This window comes from Astyanax mexicanus, chromosome 7 (assembly GCF_023375975.1).
Source record: "Astyanax mexicanus isolate ESR-SI-001 chromosome 7, AstMex3_surface, whole genome shotgun sequence".
Taxonomy (NCBI): Eukaryota; Metazoa; Chordata; class Actinopteri; order Characiformes; family Acestrorhamphidae; genus Astyanax; species Astyanax mexicanus.
The window spans coordinates 37,617,334-37,635,678 of NC_064414.1; the positions used below are offsets into that span (position 1 = coordinate 37,617,334).

Below are 18,345 nucleotides of genomic sequence, written 5' to 3' on the forward strand. Positions count from 1 at the left end.
CCTCCCCCTGCATCGCCCCGCACACACGCTACGCAGCTAACGTTAGCGCCGCACTCACCAACTCGTCAATGGGATACTCAGACTACGGACTTTTTTGGCTCCTGCGAAAAGCGTTAAACGGCTGAATTCCTAAGGCTCTGTTTTTTTTTGTAAAAAATTCAGAGCGGCGGCGGTAGCGGCACAGTTCATCATCAGGTTGATTTAGTCTGTTGAATCAGAAATCCCACTTATGAGTGATAAGTATGGGCACGGCGCGCGGAACGCTGAGGGGGGACGTTGTTGTGGTCCTCTTGCTGCTGTGTGAAGGTAAGGATGGGCTATTTCCTTCATTTCTTCTTCTGTTTTCCTACTGAGTGCTGAGTATTTTCTCTGTGGTGTTTTATTATATAGCGAGTCAGTTGTGCGTGTTTAGCGTTTTTTAGAGGCGCCGCGCTTTCTTTCTGGCATTATGGCGCGTTTACACTTGTTCTCCTTGAAGTTAAAACAAGTTCTGATTCAGATTCCTTACAGTCTATTTTCACGTGCCTATCTTATTATTTTTACCGTAATTGTTAGGCTTGTCACGATAGCCATTTTTTGACGATATATTGTCCATATTATTGTCATTTTAAGATCAGTTAATGCCTCTGATATAAAGCATTTCTACACTTATTTTGAAAAAGAAATGCAGGTTTAACTATTAACAATATTTAGACACTATAATTAGAATATAAGAATATTTAAATAAAATATCAGAAATTAAAAAAAGAAGAATAAAGTTGACGTCCATTCTCATTTACATTAATGATCACTTCTCCTTAACCCTCTGTGGCAATAATTCTATTTTTTAGAGAGAAATATATATATTTTTGGAAGTTTGGGAGTCCCTGTAGATATAGCTATAACTTATATTTAGATTTTGACTTTTGATAACAAGCTAATAATTTAAATCAGGCGTTTTAGAGCAAGAAAGCACACAAAACATGTAGAAGATAGAAGATGGTCTCCACCAGGACCAGAGATGAGAACTGCACAAAGCAACAGATATAAATACACCGTTTTTTCAAGTTAACAACAACAATCTAAGAGTATTGTAATAATATAAAAAGCTAAATATATTTCTTTACATATTCTTGCACATATAAATTTGTAAATAATTGTACATCTCATTGTATAAGACATTGATACACCTTGTAACATTATATTATAGATAGATAGAACAATAAGGTATTGAATCATATGGCATGTAAAATCTGGTTTGTTGTTTAAGAGAAACACAATGCCATAGAGGGCTAAGTAAACACAATGTCCAATATTAAGCTCAGCTTAAATGATTGAGGTAATTGTACATACACATGTTGTACATAATTTTTTATGGCAGGCCATATTTTAATTGTCACATATAGAGAGCGTATGCAGTTACATGTTTTGTATTGTAGGGTGATCTATGCATTAATATATCTAAAATGTAACTTTAGAACTTCCATTAAGATACTAATTGGCCGGATTCAATAAATTAGCCATACAAAGCTGCAAAAGCTTAATTCCTCATATATTTCCACACCCCTCAAGTAATAAATGGAGTTATGTAGCACATTGTGGTTATGAAAAAAACAGACAGTCTATTTATACTGCAGCCTATTTATTTTTACAGCCAGGCATTGCAGTGTCCAGGCTTAAATACATCCTAGACCATCTCCCAGATCTCCCTCCCGTGCTCTCCCATTCTGCATGTTCAGGGATTTGTTTCTTCCATTCTGTAAGTGAGAGGCTGCATTGAATCCAGAGGACTTGTGACCTAGTATGCCACATATTTCCCGCAAGCAATATGCACACTGTTATATATTATAATATTATAATCCCATTTAAAACCCTCTGTCCAACTGTACTAACACTCCCCTCTCAAATCGACTATATTTATATTCTAACTCATAGCTCGGGAGTTTTTAGATGGCACAGTGTGAGCAGAGATTTACACTAAAAGAGAAGAGTCATGCTGGTGCGGTGTGAATGTAGGCAACGTAGGCAAAAGCAGTACATAGCAGAGGCTTTTTTTTCTGCTATTTTGGTCCTTCAGAAAGCATGCCACCGTATGTGCATGCATGTGAGCGCTGCATTTCAACATTACCTCATTATGGCATGTGATGGAGAGCAGAGGTTGAGCTGTGATTCTGATGACGAGTAAATGGTAAATTAAGCTTGCAGTGTCTAAAGAGTTGTACTATAAGGATGACAGGTGCTACAGTCTAGCTCAGTAAAGACCAGCAACAAATGCGAGACATGTTTGTGGTGAACTCCATTTCAATTTATATGCAAATGGAAATGCAAGTTTTTAGGAGCCATTTGTAAAGGTTATCAGTCTCTCGATAAACAACGGCAAGACTTATATTTCCTTGCCTGATTTACACCGAGGGAGGAGATACTGAAAGTAGGCCAGCGTGGATGCAGTCTGTACTATAAAATGAGTAATGTGAAATATTATATATATTTTTTTAGTTTAGCAAGGGCAGTTCACAGTCAGAATTAGAGCCACGATATGTATAATGTAATATTACATTATTGTATAGAGTATCACAGTTTATTGATGGTACTGAATAATTCAGACATGGATGTGTGGTTCAGATTCAGCTCGCACTACAGGGTCTCGTAATGTAAGCTCAGTAAACGTACAGGGACTCAAGCCACACGGCAACTAAGCTTTCAGTGTAAACATAAACCTGTGTGCTGAAGAAGATGTAGCAGGTTTTCAGATTGCACAACAGCAGTATTTTATTCGTTGATTATATTTTTATAAAACATTCATTTGCCCCTTATCTATTGAGAAGGACATATCTATTTTATGTTTTCATCAGGTGTGTAATGTTTGTAAAGGTTATTCAGTTCCTGAGTTATTATAAGTATACATTTATTGTTTAAGGTTAGTCACTTTTGTAAATGTACAAGACAAGCTGCAGTGGATGAGAGCATAAAGCAAAGCCACTTTATTGGGTTTAATCCAGAAATCACTGTAGCAGTGCATAGTGTGTGTGTGTGGGGGGGGGGGGGGGGCAGACAGGGTAAACATAGGCATATCCGCAATTCCAAACCAAGCAAACAGGCAGTTAGAACAAAACAAGATAACACTCCAACAATCAAACTAAGACAAACAGGTTGAGAAAAATCAGGGATAACACTGCTTGCAGGGATAACACTGCAGACTGACTGTAGTGCAAAGCTTTATGGGAAAACAATGAAAGCAACAGAGAATGCATACATGGACACACAAACAACAGGTGAGGACAGTAATCAGCAGCCGCACTCAGGGTGGCTCCATTGTGGTGTACAACCAGTTTGGTTGATTGTGAACAACAGAACCATCGTGATTACAACGTGAGAAAACCCTTCCTTAATGCGCAGCCCCTAAAGCACCAAAGCTGGAATCGCGGGGAGGGCTCGGACCAGACCTGGACCACTGTGTAAGATAGGACACCTAGTGGCAGGGCTGGATCAACAACAAGACCTGGAACTGGTTTCTAGACAGAAATGGAACAAGCAGCTAACACAAGCCAAAAGTTAAGACCGGAACAAGGACCTGCTTAGGACTGAGACAAGGGTTTAGTAGAAGATGTGGGTCGAAAGGGACTCTGAATCGTGAATACAGCAAATTTCAGATAACAAATGAGTAACCAGGAAAGAGACCAACATTTTATATGTCCAAAAGAGGTGGTCAAAGTCCAGATGACCTGGACTATGGTTTGGTTTGCTTGTAGCGTAAAAGCTCTTTTTTTTAGATGTTTTAGACTTTAGGGAAGTTGAGACAGGCTATCATCAACTATTCATTAAAGAGAAGAAAAAAAACAGCGTTGTGCCAAAATCCAAATCCAACTCTGCATGCACTCATGTTGCTAGCAGTTTGTGTGCAAACATTTACTCCTGTGACTAACCCTAACCCTAGATTAATTCTTATATATAAAAAGTGATCGAGGGTAATCTGTTGCTGGGTGATGACATGGATGTGTACTTGGAAGCGAGTCAGATTCCGTACAACACCTGGAAACTGAGCTGACAAACTAATTGGTGTAATGTTTAAGGAAACACAGCCCACATAGGTGATAATGACAGGGTGTAGTTAAGTCCTTTATTCCACTGACTAAAATGCAATGTGACTAACTAACCAGACTAAATGTTTACAGTGTAACAAACACATAAACCTTAGTTTTAGGTTATTAAAACAGACTAAGATTTGATCAGGAACTAATCCGGATGTAAACATGATTAGAAGCAGTAACTGGGTCATTGTAAAGTTAATAACAGTGGCAGCAACTTGCACATTAGCTGGGGCAATGATTGGGGCCAGCACCTAGGTCAGGGTCATGGACTAGGGCCAGACCAAAGACAGGAGCAACATGAAACAACAGCTGGAGCTGCAATGGAGCTACACCAGAGACAGGAGCTGAATCACCAACACACATAGGAGGGGCAGGAGCTAAGTCATCTGCAGAAGCTGATTTGGAAAATAGCTGATTCACTAACAAGGCTAGCAACAAAAACTAGACCAGAGAAAAACACAAACTAGAACAAAGAAGATACTGGTACGGAGATAGAAACCCTATTAGGGACAGAACATTGACTGAGGATGGAGCAGGTAGAAGAATTGAGTCTGTTGCTAAAGCGAGATCTAGATCATTGTGTACGACTGCAACTTCTACAGGATCTAGGACAGAATCAGGAACACTAAGTCCAGAACTGAGCCCAGAATTATGTGAGTGAAACAACCTTAAGCTCTGAGATCTCAGAGCAGGTCCATGGGCTTTGGAAATGGTTTTGCTGCAGGCATCAGATAAAGATCTGGTATAAAGAATACAACTGTATGAGTATGAGTCTGTATGAGTCTTGGGGAGCACAGCAGTGACTTCAATGTCAATGAATCTGAACCAGAACTAGACCAACAGTCTAAAAAATGATTAATGGCAGGCCCAGAAACTGACAGCTCCGGATAACGTCCAGACATAATGTTCATATGTGGAAATGGCACAATACTGGGTATAACCTTGAGCACTGACAGAGGCCTCAATCCTGTAGACTCCAGCTGCCAGATACTGGAGTCGCTGATGGTACAGTGAGTTTGGCCACAGGCCAAATGAAAATTCTGAATCAAATGTTTGAGTTAGGGCTGCATAATTAGCCAAATTTTTATCACCATTGCTGTACGACTTTCTGTGATGAACATATGACGAAAGACTGCAGAAACAAAACAAAATACAGTAATTCATGGCATTTACCAATAAAACAAGAGTGCAAAGTAGTAGTGGTAGTAGTAGAAGCCTAATACGTGCTTCCCTGTGAAAGACTTGAACTCTGCCCTCTCATTTGGAAGCGATATAAAGTGATATAAGCACTCTGCTAATAACAAAAATTCATTAGCAGAGTAAATAGCAAAGGCGATCAGAGACACCATGTTTTAATCATAGTTAATTGCTTCACAAATTGTCATTGCGTTATCAAACAGCTTTGCCAAACATCACATCTTATTTTATGTCTGTATCATGCCGCTTTAATCTGGGTGCGTCAACTTCTGTGCCACTGAGACTGCCCACCCTCAGTACCTCCTATAAAATAATATACTACGCAACCGAAATACATCTATGTCCTTCCTAAAAGGGGATGTCTCAACAAATACAAGAAATATAGTGACCCCTGGAAAGGAAGCACCCTAAAAACCTGACAAGGCATATCATAAAATCTATGCCTGGGGAACAACTAGAACCTGGAAGATGGGAGGGCTTGCAGTTGACACGAACTTGTAAATGGAGGAGGGACTTTTGTCATAGTGCCTTTTATCCACTGAGTTCTGCCAGCCTCTCAGGAAGTTGCCCAATGTGACTCGCTTCACCCATGCAACAAAGGGTAGCTGGTAGGACGCAAGTGCTGAGTCATTTTATTCAGGCATTACTAAAACTCTCAGCAGGGGTACAAACACATGCAGTCAAGGCCAACAGAGGCCTCCAAACCAAGTACACAAACAGATTGTTTTTGAGCTTAGGAACCTGGAAAGCCATATTTAAAACTATGAGCTGTTCTCTTAAATACGTGAAAAGGTACTTTAAAGAGTTTGTCATTGATGCTGAAGAAGAACCAACATTGGTTCCAAATTTAACTATTAAATCAAAAAGCCAAAAAAACAAAAAAGTGGGAGGGGCCTTTTAAAGGTTTACAAAAGTCACCGTAAAATTTCACACTCAAAGCTCTTTCATAAAAAGTGTTCTTTTTATTGGGGCTCTTAGATGATCACAAGCTAGAATCCCAGATTATGCTGTCTCGCCATCAGCAGCATCACAATGGGAGTGTGTGGGTAGATAATACCCCTTCCTGCCTTAAACCACTTTACAATGCTGACTGGCACAGGTGTCTGTTGGCTGATATGTCAGAGCTGGGGATGAGGCACTTTCCTCCATGCATGTTGGCTGCCTATTGATGGTGCGTTGGTGACAGTTCAAAAAGAGGTGGTGGCTGATGTATCGGAGGAGCCATGTGCTTGTCTTCACCCTGTTGATGGGTGGGTTTACTGGCAACTTTAATTTAGTTGGAAAATTGGGATTAAAAAAATTAAAGGGGGAACCAAAAATGGTTATTTTACGATTTATCATACTCTCTTTAAAGAGTGTAATAGACAACTATACAATAATAGGTACAGCTCTGTGATCTGTTATTGTTTCCGGTTGCTTCATCTGAAATATCACTACGGAGGTAAATTTTCCTTAAAAAAAATCTGATAATACTTATAACAATATATAAAAAATATATTCAACTCATTTACTTACCACCTTTAATTGTGTCAGTTTAAGGTATGCAAGACAGCTTTATTTGTGTCAGTTTAAGTTATGGAAGTCACCTACATTTATGTTGGTTTAACTTATGAAAATCACCATTATTTATTCTGTTTTAAGTTATGGAATCACCTTTATTTATTTCAGGTTAAGTTACGAAAGTCACCTTTACTTATGTCGGTTTAAGTTATGGATGTCACCTTTACTTATGTGGGTTTATGTTATGGAAGTCATGAAAATCACCTTTATTTAATGTTATGGAATCAAATTTATTATGGTTTAGGTTTAGGTTTAGTCACCTTTTTATGTTGGTTTGAGCTTGGTTATAATTTCTAATGTTATATTCTTTTCTTCTAACCCTACAGCATTACACAGTGGCCATTTCCCCCATAATTTCTCACTCTCTTGTTTTTTTGTGTTTTGTGGAGCACAGTGGGCATTTTATTTGATAATTTGATTTTATTTTTGAGCATAAACCAACCTGTATGGCACTCAAGAAAGATATAACACCACCAAATGCACATTTTTTCTTACCCTGTACATAGAACTGGTGTGGTTTAATGGTTTGTACCTTGATCTTCTCTGTAAAAAAATACATTTAGAGAGAAATTCTCAGTGTGTGCCTGAAAGATTTCAGTTTCAGGTTTCAGTTTGATTAACAGCAGGGTATCTGTCTGTGAGAATCTTGTGAGCCTATTTTAAAAGTTGGTTTAAACAAAGCTGACTGTCTGCTTAATGTCTGATACTTAGTTTTAGATTCGACAATCTACCATGAGCACATCAGTCCACAACATTTCACATGTCTTTAATTTAATTAAGCACCGGTGTTTACATGGACATGTTGTAAGCACCTTTTGTGACGCTCCTCTTGTGAAAAAGCTCCTGTTAGTGATGGTACTGAAGTGCCCTGCTTCCTGGCAGTGAGGAAAACAAAGGCTGTGTCTGAGCGGCAGTCAGAGGGCAGGTGTGCAGCAGGTGTGCAGAGCTCTGGGCAAACATGGTGTGTTTGTCTTCTGAAGGGAAAATGCTGCCAGTAAAATAATAGAGCACACAGCTCTGATAACAGATGAGGCTTAAAATCCCTCATTAAAGACACAGGATGGTTGGCAGCTCCTCCCGCGAAATGGATCTCATCTATTTTATGACAAGTCATCCCATGAAAACGGATGGTGACACAAGCAATGAGTTTTTGACCATACTGGGAGCGGAAGTAATCCACTATCGCTGTCTGGTGTTTCGTCTCCTGACAGCACTTTGACATTTGCACTGCAGCTAGGTTACTAGATATATTATGAGGTTGTTGATTACTCATCTTTCTTTTAAAGAGCAATTCTACGTTAATGGGATGTGTTTGCATCATTCTTGGTCTTACTGGCCATTAGGCTGGAGTTAATGTATTTGTGTCTATTTTCTGTTCAGTTGTTTTTATGTGGCTTCAGATAGCTCTGAAGGATAATGGCAGGGCAGTCTGTTCCCAAGAAGAATAAATCTGTTATTACTGTGGTTGAAATGTTATCATCATGGTTATAAATGAGCATAGGACACTTCTCTGTATATATAATGAGCATTGTTTGATTTTCATGTTTGTTATGTTTTATCATGTTCCATTTGTAATTTATTTTTGTCAATTATAAATGGAAAAAATTGAATGCATAACAAAAACATGTGAACTTGTGTACATTGTGAAACATTGTGTGTTTTTCTTATACTGTGTTGAACTCAAATGTTCAACTAAGTACACTGAGTTTAGAATCCAAGATGGCTGCTCCACACGCCAACAGTAAAAAAAATAAAAAAAACAATATTATTATATTTGACTGTGTGTGTCCACCTAATGCAAAATACTGTATAAGAGGTTATCAACTGGAATCAGAAAACATGTTAACCCAGAACAGTGCTAACAATGATAACATAGGACATAAAAAAATAACATATTTTTGTTAGATTCACCTTAAAACACCATTAAAGGCTTAAAAAAAAACAGTTGTAAACTGTTTTAAAAGAGAGTAAATTTTATAAATTAGTCAGTTCCAATTGTCCAATTGGGCCTATCACTGTTAGTCTATGAAACTCAGCCTTATCTGAGTGGATCTGTGTAAGCAGAGACTCAGCATATTTGGATCCAGCTACAGGTTTTTAATTAGACGTTTAAACTGACACATGAAGTCTGATAAATTCTAAATATTAATACAGAAATCAAAAAGAGCATGGAGAAGGCCAAGGCCAAAAACACAAAAGATAAAACACATGGATAAAAAAACAAGCACCAGAAATGTCTGCAAACCAGCAAGACCTCACGCTCAGAATTGAATGCAGGAGGTGATGAGGGTAAACAGGGAACAGGTAGGCGGCAGATCAGAGTCAACACTCAGGTCAGTGTGACCTCATCAGGCATGGAGGAGAATCGCTTGGGCCACTAGTGACCAAGTGACACCAGGCTATTTTTTCCTACTGCCATTTTTTGATTATGATTTGTGAATTTACCCACTGTGTGACGAATGAAGGATTATTTTATTATCTGAAATTCATCTACTTGATATTTTGACAAGAATATTATAGTCATACAATGTCTATAGCCCTGTGCATTGCCAGTAGGTAAGATACTGTCGCTGCCCAATGAAAAAAAACATATATCTCCGAAACTGTTTACAAACAAAAAGTTTACAGGAGAGAGATAAAACCTTAACTTTTAATGGAAATTAATGCAAAAAGAGTTTATTTCAAGACTGGATATGGTTGGACAGCGATGATATGCACTGTTATTGTACTTAAGTACCTTTACCAAGTATGTGCTTTAATAAAGTACTTTGCTGGGACATCACTGGAACTTTAATGTGGGAGAAACCTGTCAAAAGTACAAAACAAGTGGAACAAGCCTTTCATTACACTGGCATCAATATGAAATAAAGAGAGGAAAGAGAACCCTGTACTGTGTATGCATTTTGCATTTTCACCGTTTGACATAATATAAATCAGATTGTATGGTGAAAACACATATAAATACTCAAAAATTATTTGGAATAAAATCCTGGTACAGTGAATTCCATTAAACGTTAAGGTTTTTCCCTTCTCTGGTAAAATTGCCGTTTTAGAGATATGAGATTTGGTTCTAATAGTATCAACAAGTGCTTTATTATAAGTGTTTTGTATTTATTACCGTCCACTGTGGCAGAGATGCCCTTTGGCTTCTTTAGTCACTGTGTCTGTCTACTGAACTCCATCACTGCAAAAAACGACATATGTATATTAATACCCACATAACGTCAGGATCCTTGTGTGTTTCGAGTGTGCGATACATCGATTTGTGGATACATGGCTCTGACCCTGTTACCTTATCTGCTGAACTGTGATGACTTCTGACCTTTTAAACTCTCGCCCAAGTGGTAATCTCTCGTGATCTGGCCACAGGAGATTGGAGGGGAAGTCGTGGTAGCTGATCATGCTGAGCTCCCCCGATCCCATGCCTGCATTAGCACAATCATTTTCATCAGCAGCCACTGCTTTTGAGACAGAGCAGGCCAATAAATCTCATTTGATACATGACGCTATTTGATTTAGCCACTTATTACATTATATGATTTAGTTTAACCGGTGTCTTGAGTTGCTCTCAGAGAGCTTATAAATTGTGCTGATTTTTCTGCTATCGTCGCCACTTTTAGTGAAATTGTTCAAACAAACATGACATGGCATATTTATAAAAAAAATGCTTTGTTTTGATAGATATTTATGCTACACAAATCAGTTCATATAATAACCTGAGGATTATGCATTTTATGTGAAACATGATTATTTAAGATTAAGCTAAACTCAGAAATTCTAAACGTTATTTTCCTTGTAAGTTATCATATTCAGAATCTTTCATATTATGTCATTAAATTTTAGAGAAACCCTATTAGAAGGCTGTGAAGAATACCTCTTATTTAAACCTGTAATTAAATCAAATGGAGGCTATTAAATAATACAATAATTTTTTTAGTTAAAATATTTTGTAATTACTGTCTCTGAAAACAGTCATTCTTAGAGATGGATGATGTTAATCATATATGGCAAATAACAATAATAGTAAAACATTTATATTAATAAAACACTTTGATTATCTGAATTTGGAGTATGAAAAATGATATTAAGCAAATATAATCTACTTCTGATGGATATGTAATGGAAAATGAAAAGTGGGCAAAATTTCCTTTTGCATCAAACAAGACATGCACATGCCCAAATTGTAATGGTGATTCAGGAAACAATTAATTATGTCCTAGATCACAAGATAAAAAAGGTCGAGATTATGATATTTACTCAAATGTGTGACAAATTAATTATTAAGAATGTAATGTACATTACATACTTAACATAACATAGACTTTTGTCAAATTTTTGCATGCACAGCTTAAATCCTATCTGAACTACACAACCCTGCTACATTAGAACATCCAGCTTTGCTGTGTTTGATCGAAGCCATAATTAGTCCCATGTAATATAATATTGAGCTTTTGTTGTGTGATTAATCAATAAGCACTGTAAGTTAGTAAGGCCCACTTGCGTTACAGAACTGATATGAAGGCTGTGGAAAATAACACTGGCTCCCAGAGATGATCTAAAAGACCTTAATTTGTGATGAATCTGTCACACTGCGAAGTGTGCGGCGCAGGGAGGCTGCTCTACCTTTGCTAGCCATGTCCCTGATCCTTCAGTTAGTTAAGGGTCACATTTCCATCCCATGCATCAGTGGAATCTAATTTGCTCCGGTGGAGGGACAAGGAGACATTGATTGAAATTATGTCCCAAGGGCATTTGGAGCTCTTGTTCTCTACATGAGTCTTTACACGTTATTTTCCGGTGGTCAGTGAGGCATGGTGTGTTTGAGTGATCATTTACAACAACGCAGATCTAGTTCAGAGATTTGACTTAAGCTTAGCTGATGCCCTTTTTCTGCTGTTTAAAATACTCTGGCTTGATTAAACACTGTCAGATTTACTGTGTTTACTGTTAAATATGACAAAAAATATTAATCTTAATCAAACTAAGGAAAAATGTTTAACTTTTACAGTAATTGGTGTGGTCCTGCAAACACCTTGTATCTTCTGTTGTGTTTCTGTTTGTAAATTTGGCAGAATTCCATGTGAACAATGAAACAACAGAAATATTACAAGGCTTCCATGAACAGGGGAGAAGATTTAGTATCTATTTAGCTCTTCTTGATGCATAACATTAACAACAGACTGTGTTTTAGGCACCCAAGAACTTTATTTAAAGCTATTTATCTAAATCACCATCTCACATTAGAACAGATGCAGGTAAAAACAAATACAGTAAAAATTAACAAAAAAATCTAGCCATATCCTGACAGTATTAGTTTCTTAGAGGGACATCTGTGAAAAATATTCCACACTTCTACTTCTAATCTGGACTGCAATTAAAAAAGCAGGAGGACCAGTGAGTTTTTTTTCTTTCTCGGTCACATGACATTGTGTTCAGTAGCTCCTCCAATTGCACTCGCTGTTGTGTTAACCTGGATCTTTGTGGAAACGCGTGGCCAAAGTGTAATTACGGTGGGTGGCAGTGTGGAGTGCAGAGTGGCCTTTTTAATAAACACAAAACTGTGCGTCGGGAAGGGAATAAAATTACCGGAGGATCATATAATAATTTTCTCAGAGGTCGTCTGAGAAAAACACATACATGGTCGTTTTGGACGGGAATAAAATCACAGAGGACCCCTCATAAAAGAGAAAATTTCCCCAGGACCCCCTGAGAAACTAATCCTGTCCTAATAGGGCTTAATTTCGAAGAAAGAAGCCAATACCGTATGACCTAGTAGTTTGGAGAACAATGCTTGGTACTAGATTTCTCCTGAATGCCTCCAGCCAGTATGTACATTTGTTATCCCCTACTCAGCTCATATATATTAAAAACATAATTTAAATATGGTAGCTGTAGATTAAATGAAAACTCCAGGGAGTGACCTGGAATAAAATCTTTCTTTACTGAAATCAGTTAGATGTAAAAATAAATAAATGTTTTCACCTCACCAATTTTCAAGACACTGGATTTTTACCTGACACCTGTAATATATTTCCTAATATTAGGTGTGTTTCCATTTGCTTTAATGACAGTGCCCACTCAAGCTGGCATACGCTCCACAACTCCACAATTTTGTGCAAAGACTTTGATGGAAACCACCTGAGAGTAGACTGAGCACAAAGAAACGAATACATAAATAAGATCTGACCTTTCGGTACAAAAGCAGAATGTTACACATTTGCTTAAATTTGAATATTCACTTAGAAATTGTGCTTCTTCATTTGACTTGGTTTAATTGTTCGCTCTTTTACTTTATATTTCTCTACTTTCTGTTGTATAATTAGTATTTTTTATGTTGTCTTGTAGTTAGGAATGGACAATAATTCAATATTAGTATATATTGCAATATACAGTAAAATGTTATGATAAAGGTGATATGGTGTTTCCGACATTTCACTATGCATTGGGTAAAGTATCTCCCACTGACTGATGTTCATTTAGATGTGCATTACTGGACTGAAATAAAAAAATATATCATGATATACCTTTTTGGCCATATCATCAGCCCTGCCTGTAGTGTTGGACCCCACTTTGTTGATCCTCCCTTTATTCTAAAGAGATACCTGTTTTCACTACAGCCTCCTGTTTAAAATGCAAGCCGTAGCATTTAGGAAACAGCTCTTGATGACTTCATTTCTCTCAGTCACTGGTCTGTGTAAATTCACCTACTGGCCGATTTCAGCCGTGCTGTCAGGCCGTTAAGGCTCAGCAGGTGATCACTGTAAAATGCATGTGCACCCCACAGTTTGATGCAGTGTGTTAAATTACCAGTCTTTGGAGATGAATGGGTTATAGCTTGAGTTAGACATGTTTAAAGAATCTCAGTCTGTTTTGTGCTTTGTTGGTCTGTTTGCTCTTGTCCTGTCTGCCCTTTTAGCTGTGTTTTAATCTTAAATCAAATCTTAACTGTATAATAGATTTACTGCTAATTGGCTGATAATGATGGCATCAATTAAAGCATGTTGTGTAAAAGTTTCTTGTTTGTGAGTCCTGCACATCCCTCAGAGATTACAAATCAAATTCAAATGTACAGCCTAATACAGCCCAATCCCACTGAGACTTTTAATTTGATTTCCTGATGACTGATGTCTGTTTCTGATGTATTATTTTCCCTGCCTAAGTTAATGGTGTAGGGGATTACATTTATGATTATAATGATAATGATGATGTTGGTATTACAGTAATGTCTGTCTTATGTCTAATATATTTATAATTACAGAGTCATTATGACTTTGATAAGTAGTATATTGTTTATACTATGCTTTCATTGAAATGCATCTCTTTCAGACATTGTATTATAGTTTATTTTATATGAAATCTAGAATTCTGCATATACTAGTCATGACACAGAAACTATTATTTTGTCCCATGACTTTTGCCACCTCCCATGGAAAAAAATCAGTGCTGCACTGACTTGCGGGATATGTGTTTGCAGCGTCCTGCATTAAATATGGAAGCGATTTCTGCCAGAATCACTTGTCTGTATAATGTGAACGGTCATTACCAACCACTTACCTGTCCACTATGGGTGGTAATGCAATGCGGTCTATGAAGCACCCACTACAGTGACTTGCAAAAGTATTCATACCCCTTGAACTTTTCCATATTTTGTCACATTACAACCAAAAACATAAATATATTTAATTGGAATTTAATGTGAAAGACCAAGACAAAGTGGTATACAATTGTAAAATGGAAAGAAAATTATGGATGATTCAAAACATTTTTTACAAATAAAAAACTGAAAAGTGCGGTGTGCAAAACGTATTTCAATGAAAATATTTGTTTGTGGATGTAATTCCATACAAAATCTGGAAAAGTTCAAGGGGTATGAATACTTTTGCAAACCACTGCATATAGCTCAAACGGTGATAATTTGGCCATTGATCAACCTCTCTCAAAATATAGAACACCCCACGATCAATTAAGGTAATTAATCAAGTAATCTTCCTTCCTCATTATTAAATGTGTTTGTTTACCATAAAGAAAAAACAGAAGTATTTCTATTTTTCGAAGATGAAATTATACATGGTGTCAACAGAAACCCTTAAAAGCATTTATTTGGTATGGCAAGGCAAGGTATGTCTGAGAATTGAGTGTGTTTAACTACATATGTGTATATATAATTTTTGTATTAATATATAACCTATTTTTTCAGAATTTTACAGTGTTGTTTTAAAAGTGCATTGGTAAATTAAAGAAGACCTGTGGAATGCTTAGAGACCAGCGAAGGGAATTGGAACATAATGATCAATAATAACAGCCCCTTATTGAATTCTAGCTTAATTGGCAGCCTTTTAGCTAATTAAATCACAGCAGTGGCAGAGTAATGATTTTCTCTGTATTATATCACAGAGTCATCATCATTTCTTTTGAAGCTTGAAGTATTTCATTAGCTTGGATCGCTAACGTTCACAATATTTTGCTCGCAGTTTAATTGGAAGTCTCTTCCGAGAAATAAAACAATGCTTATGAATTAAACAAGAAACTTCTTATGTTGTGCAGACTTGGGGTTACGGTTGTCTCTTTTGTTATCTCTACGGCCAAAATGTAAAGTGAATGAGGGGCAGAATGGTTTCAGACAAAGTGTGCCCATCTTGATTAGTGTATCTATTGACTGGCCAGCTGCCAGGCTACTAGGCTTCCAGTTGGCCATTGTTTGTGGACAGTGGATGACCTTGGTCGAATGTACATCAGCCATGTTTTCCCACAGATCACCGAGCTTTGTTTAATAACCTCCACAGGCTGCAGTAGAACACAGGGCCACCCATGTTCAGCTGTTATTTTTTGTCTGTCGGGAATAAACACAGAGTTGTGATTATCACTCTGTAGCATTATCATGATTGCTACACAAACATGTAGCAATTTTCAGTCATTTCAGCGGCGGCCATGTTGCTACAATAGAACAACGGGTAATTGCATCTCTGTACTTACACATAATATCACATGAATAGCACTCTTTCAGTAGTAAATGGATTACGGGGGAGTAGATTCCTCCGACTGCTCGCCTGCTTCCGCCTTCTGTTGAGTTCAAGGGAATGGCAAGAGAGACCCTCACTCTTACTCGTTCTCGCTCTCTCTTCCCTTCTTTCTCTCTGTCTCTCTCTCTCTCCCCACCAACTCATGACCTCATAGATGCTAAATCTCTGCAGCAGAGAGTGTGTTGACCTAATCGAGTTCTTGTCTTTGTCCTGAGGGCGTTCCTCATCAGCCTGCTTTCTCGCCGAGCATGCCTGCAACCTCTGTGTCCTTCATTTAGGCTTCACGTCTGAGGAGGTTCATCCAGGTGTTTGCAGACGGCTGTTCTGATTATGAAACTCGTATTAGTATGCGTCTCACTTAATGGATTTGTTTCACATCACTACAGATGAGAATGCCGTCATTAGAGAAGAGAGAGCATCAAGCAGCAGACAGATTACAGTGGATACATTGTTTTGATACTTAAACATGAACTTAAGTGACATTTTTTAATGTTCTGAAATAAATATTGTGATTATTATGGATTTGAAGGGATACTTTTATATTAGCCTTTTGACTTTGTGTCATTGTGTATTGAGTTTGGAGTCAATTTGCCTGTGAACCGAAATCAATACATTAGATTGCCTCATATATTTACAGAAGGGATGTCTCAATTCGCTCTAGTGGATCGGGACTGGGGCTGATCCAGGCATTTTTTATGATGATTCTCAGCTGAGACAGTGCTGAGACAGAAGGTAGCAGGACAGTTTAGAGCTTGCAGTGGGGAAGTATTTTACAGTGGAACATGAAAACGTATACACAATAGCTGCATTTTGAATCAAAAATACAGAAAAATGCAAAATGTATTGCACTGTTTTGTGTGTCAGCCATGTTGTAGTTCTGTTCATAATGTCAACAGTACATTTATTCCCTGTATAGTTCACAATTAAACACCCAAAATGCATTGTAAAATGCAAGGGCGTAGGAGCGGGCTTGATATTGGGGGGACACATTTGCCAATATGAACCCAAGCCCACCCAATAGTTTACTAGAACAACATTTGTGGAAATTACTTTTAATTAAAAGTAAATTATTATTATAAGGTGATTTTACAACCTAAACATGTTACTCCACATTACAGCTACTGTTGTTAGAAAAATTATGCAAGCAATGTCTGAGTTATCACCTAATATTTAAAATAATATAACAGATTATTATTATTGTTATTGTTATTATTATTATTATTATTATGTATTGGCATGTCAATTCTGTTGTATATTTACATTTTCTCCTGCACTTTTATTTTTTTCTACTGAGTGCTCTTCTTAAGATGGTGTCCTTTTATGTAAAAGAATGTAACTTTACGTTTCATAGAGACTTTTATAAACGTCAGGCTATGTGGTCTTACTGTGAAATACAAATGAACAGAAGTCACGTTACAGCAGTGTTTCTCAACCCAGTTCTTATATATTCTACTGCATATTAAAACTGTTCTGCATATTCTACAGCTTCCTCTGGTGGATATACATGATTAATTTAGGCTCCATAGGGGGCTAAAGGATTTTAACAGGTAAACTCAGTAAATGACTGTTTATTAGCTGATCAGGTGGAAAACACTAGTTTAGGGCAGTGATCGGGGTTAAGTAACTGCTTTAAACTACCAACTTAAAGTACTGTACGAAATTCTGGCGATCATCTACATCCAGCTTCTAGATAACTAGTTAGTTAAATCAATTTTCGTTCATTATAGCTCACAGTAAGTCCTGTAATCCTAAATGAATAAACAGTTTGAAAATTAAAGTGATTAGCTGATCAGGTACAGGGAAACATTACATATATATTTTATTTTTTTCCTTTAACCCTGACTCCCAATCTAGCTAATTCCAAAGATAAGCTTACACACTAACACAGCTGCAGTTTATTAATCACAGTGGGTTTAAACTGTGTGCTGATTCAGAGACGTGTATTTTTAACCAGCTATCAGAAACATATCATCACAGTTGAAGTGGTTAGCCTATCGTTACCTTTCTTTTAGTAAAATCTCCGTATATCCAGATCTGTTTTAAAATCAGCTGAAGCTGCTGCGTCCCGATCCCGCTGCTAAATCTCACAGCGAGAGGGCGGGGCTTCCCCAACAGCAAACTGCCTCTGCTCCGCGCGCCGCAAAACCATCAAGCTGATTGGCTGTTTCTACTGAGAGGCGGGACTTAATACCTGAACCGGCTCCGTGATTGGTCCGGTCTGTCTCCTCATTAATAGTACAGCTGACCTGAGCGAACTGATATCATTTTTGGGGGGGACAAATCCACCTGTTTCTAATATTGGGTGGGACATGTCCCACCCATCCCCCCCGGTTCCTACGCCTATGGTAAAATGTATTCGTGTACAGATGATGCATGCTAGAATGTCCAATGTATACCATAATGCATGGTAAGTTAATATGTAAGTTAATATGTATACAGTTCATAGCACTCTACTACTACAACAACTGTGTTCACTTCTTCCCATATTTTAGTAAAGTTTT

The 18,345-nt window shown here is 37.5% G+C and overlaps 1 protein-coding gene across 1 annotated transcript in view; it reads left to right on the top strand.

Annotated features, from left to right (window-relative positions):
• Positions 1-18,345, top strand: part of ret (ret proto-oncogene receptor tyrosine kinase) — a 38,036-nt gene continuing 19,691 nt past the window's right edge. Inside the window, exon 1 of the mRNA XM_015606624.3 lies at positions 1-306. Within this exon, the coding sequence (XP_015462110.2) occupies positions 243-306 (64 nt within the window). The 5' untranslated portion in view covers positions 1-242. The remainder of the gene's footprint in view (positions 307-18,345) is intronic.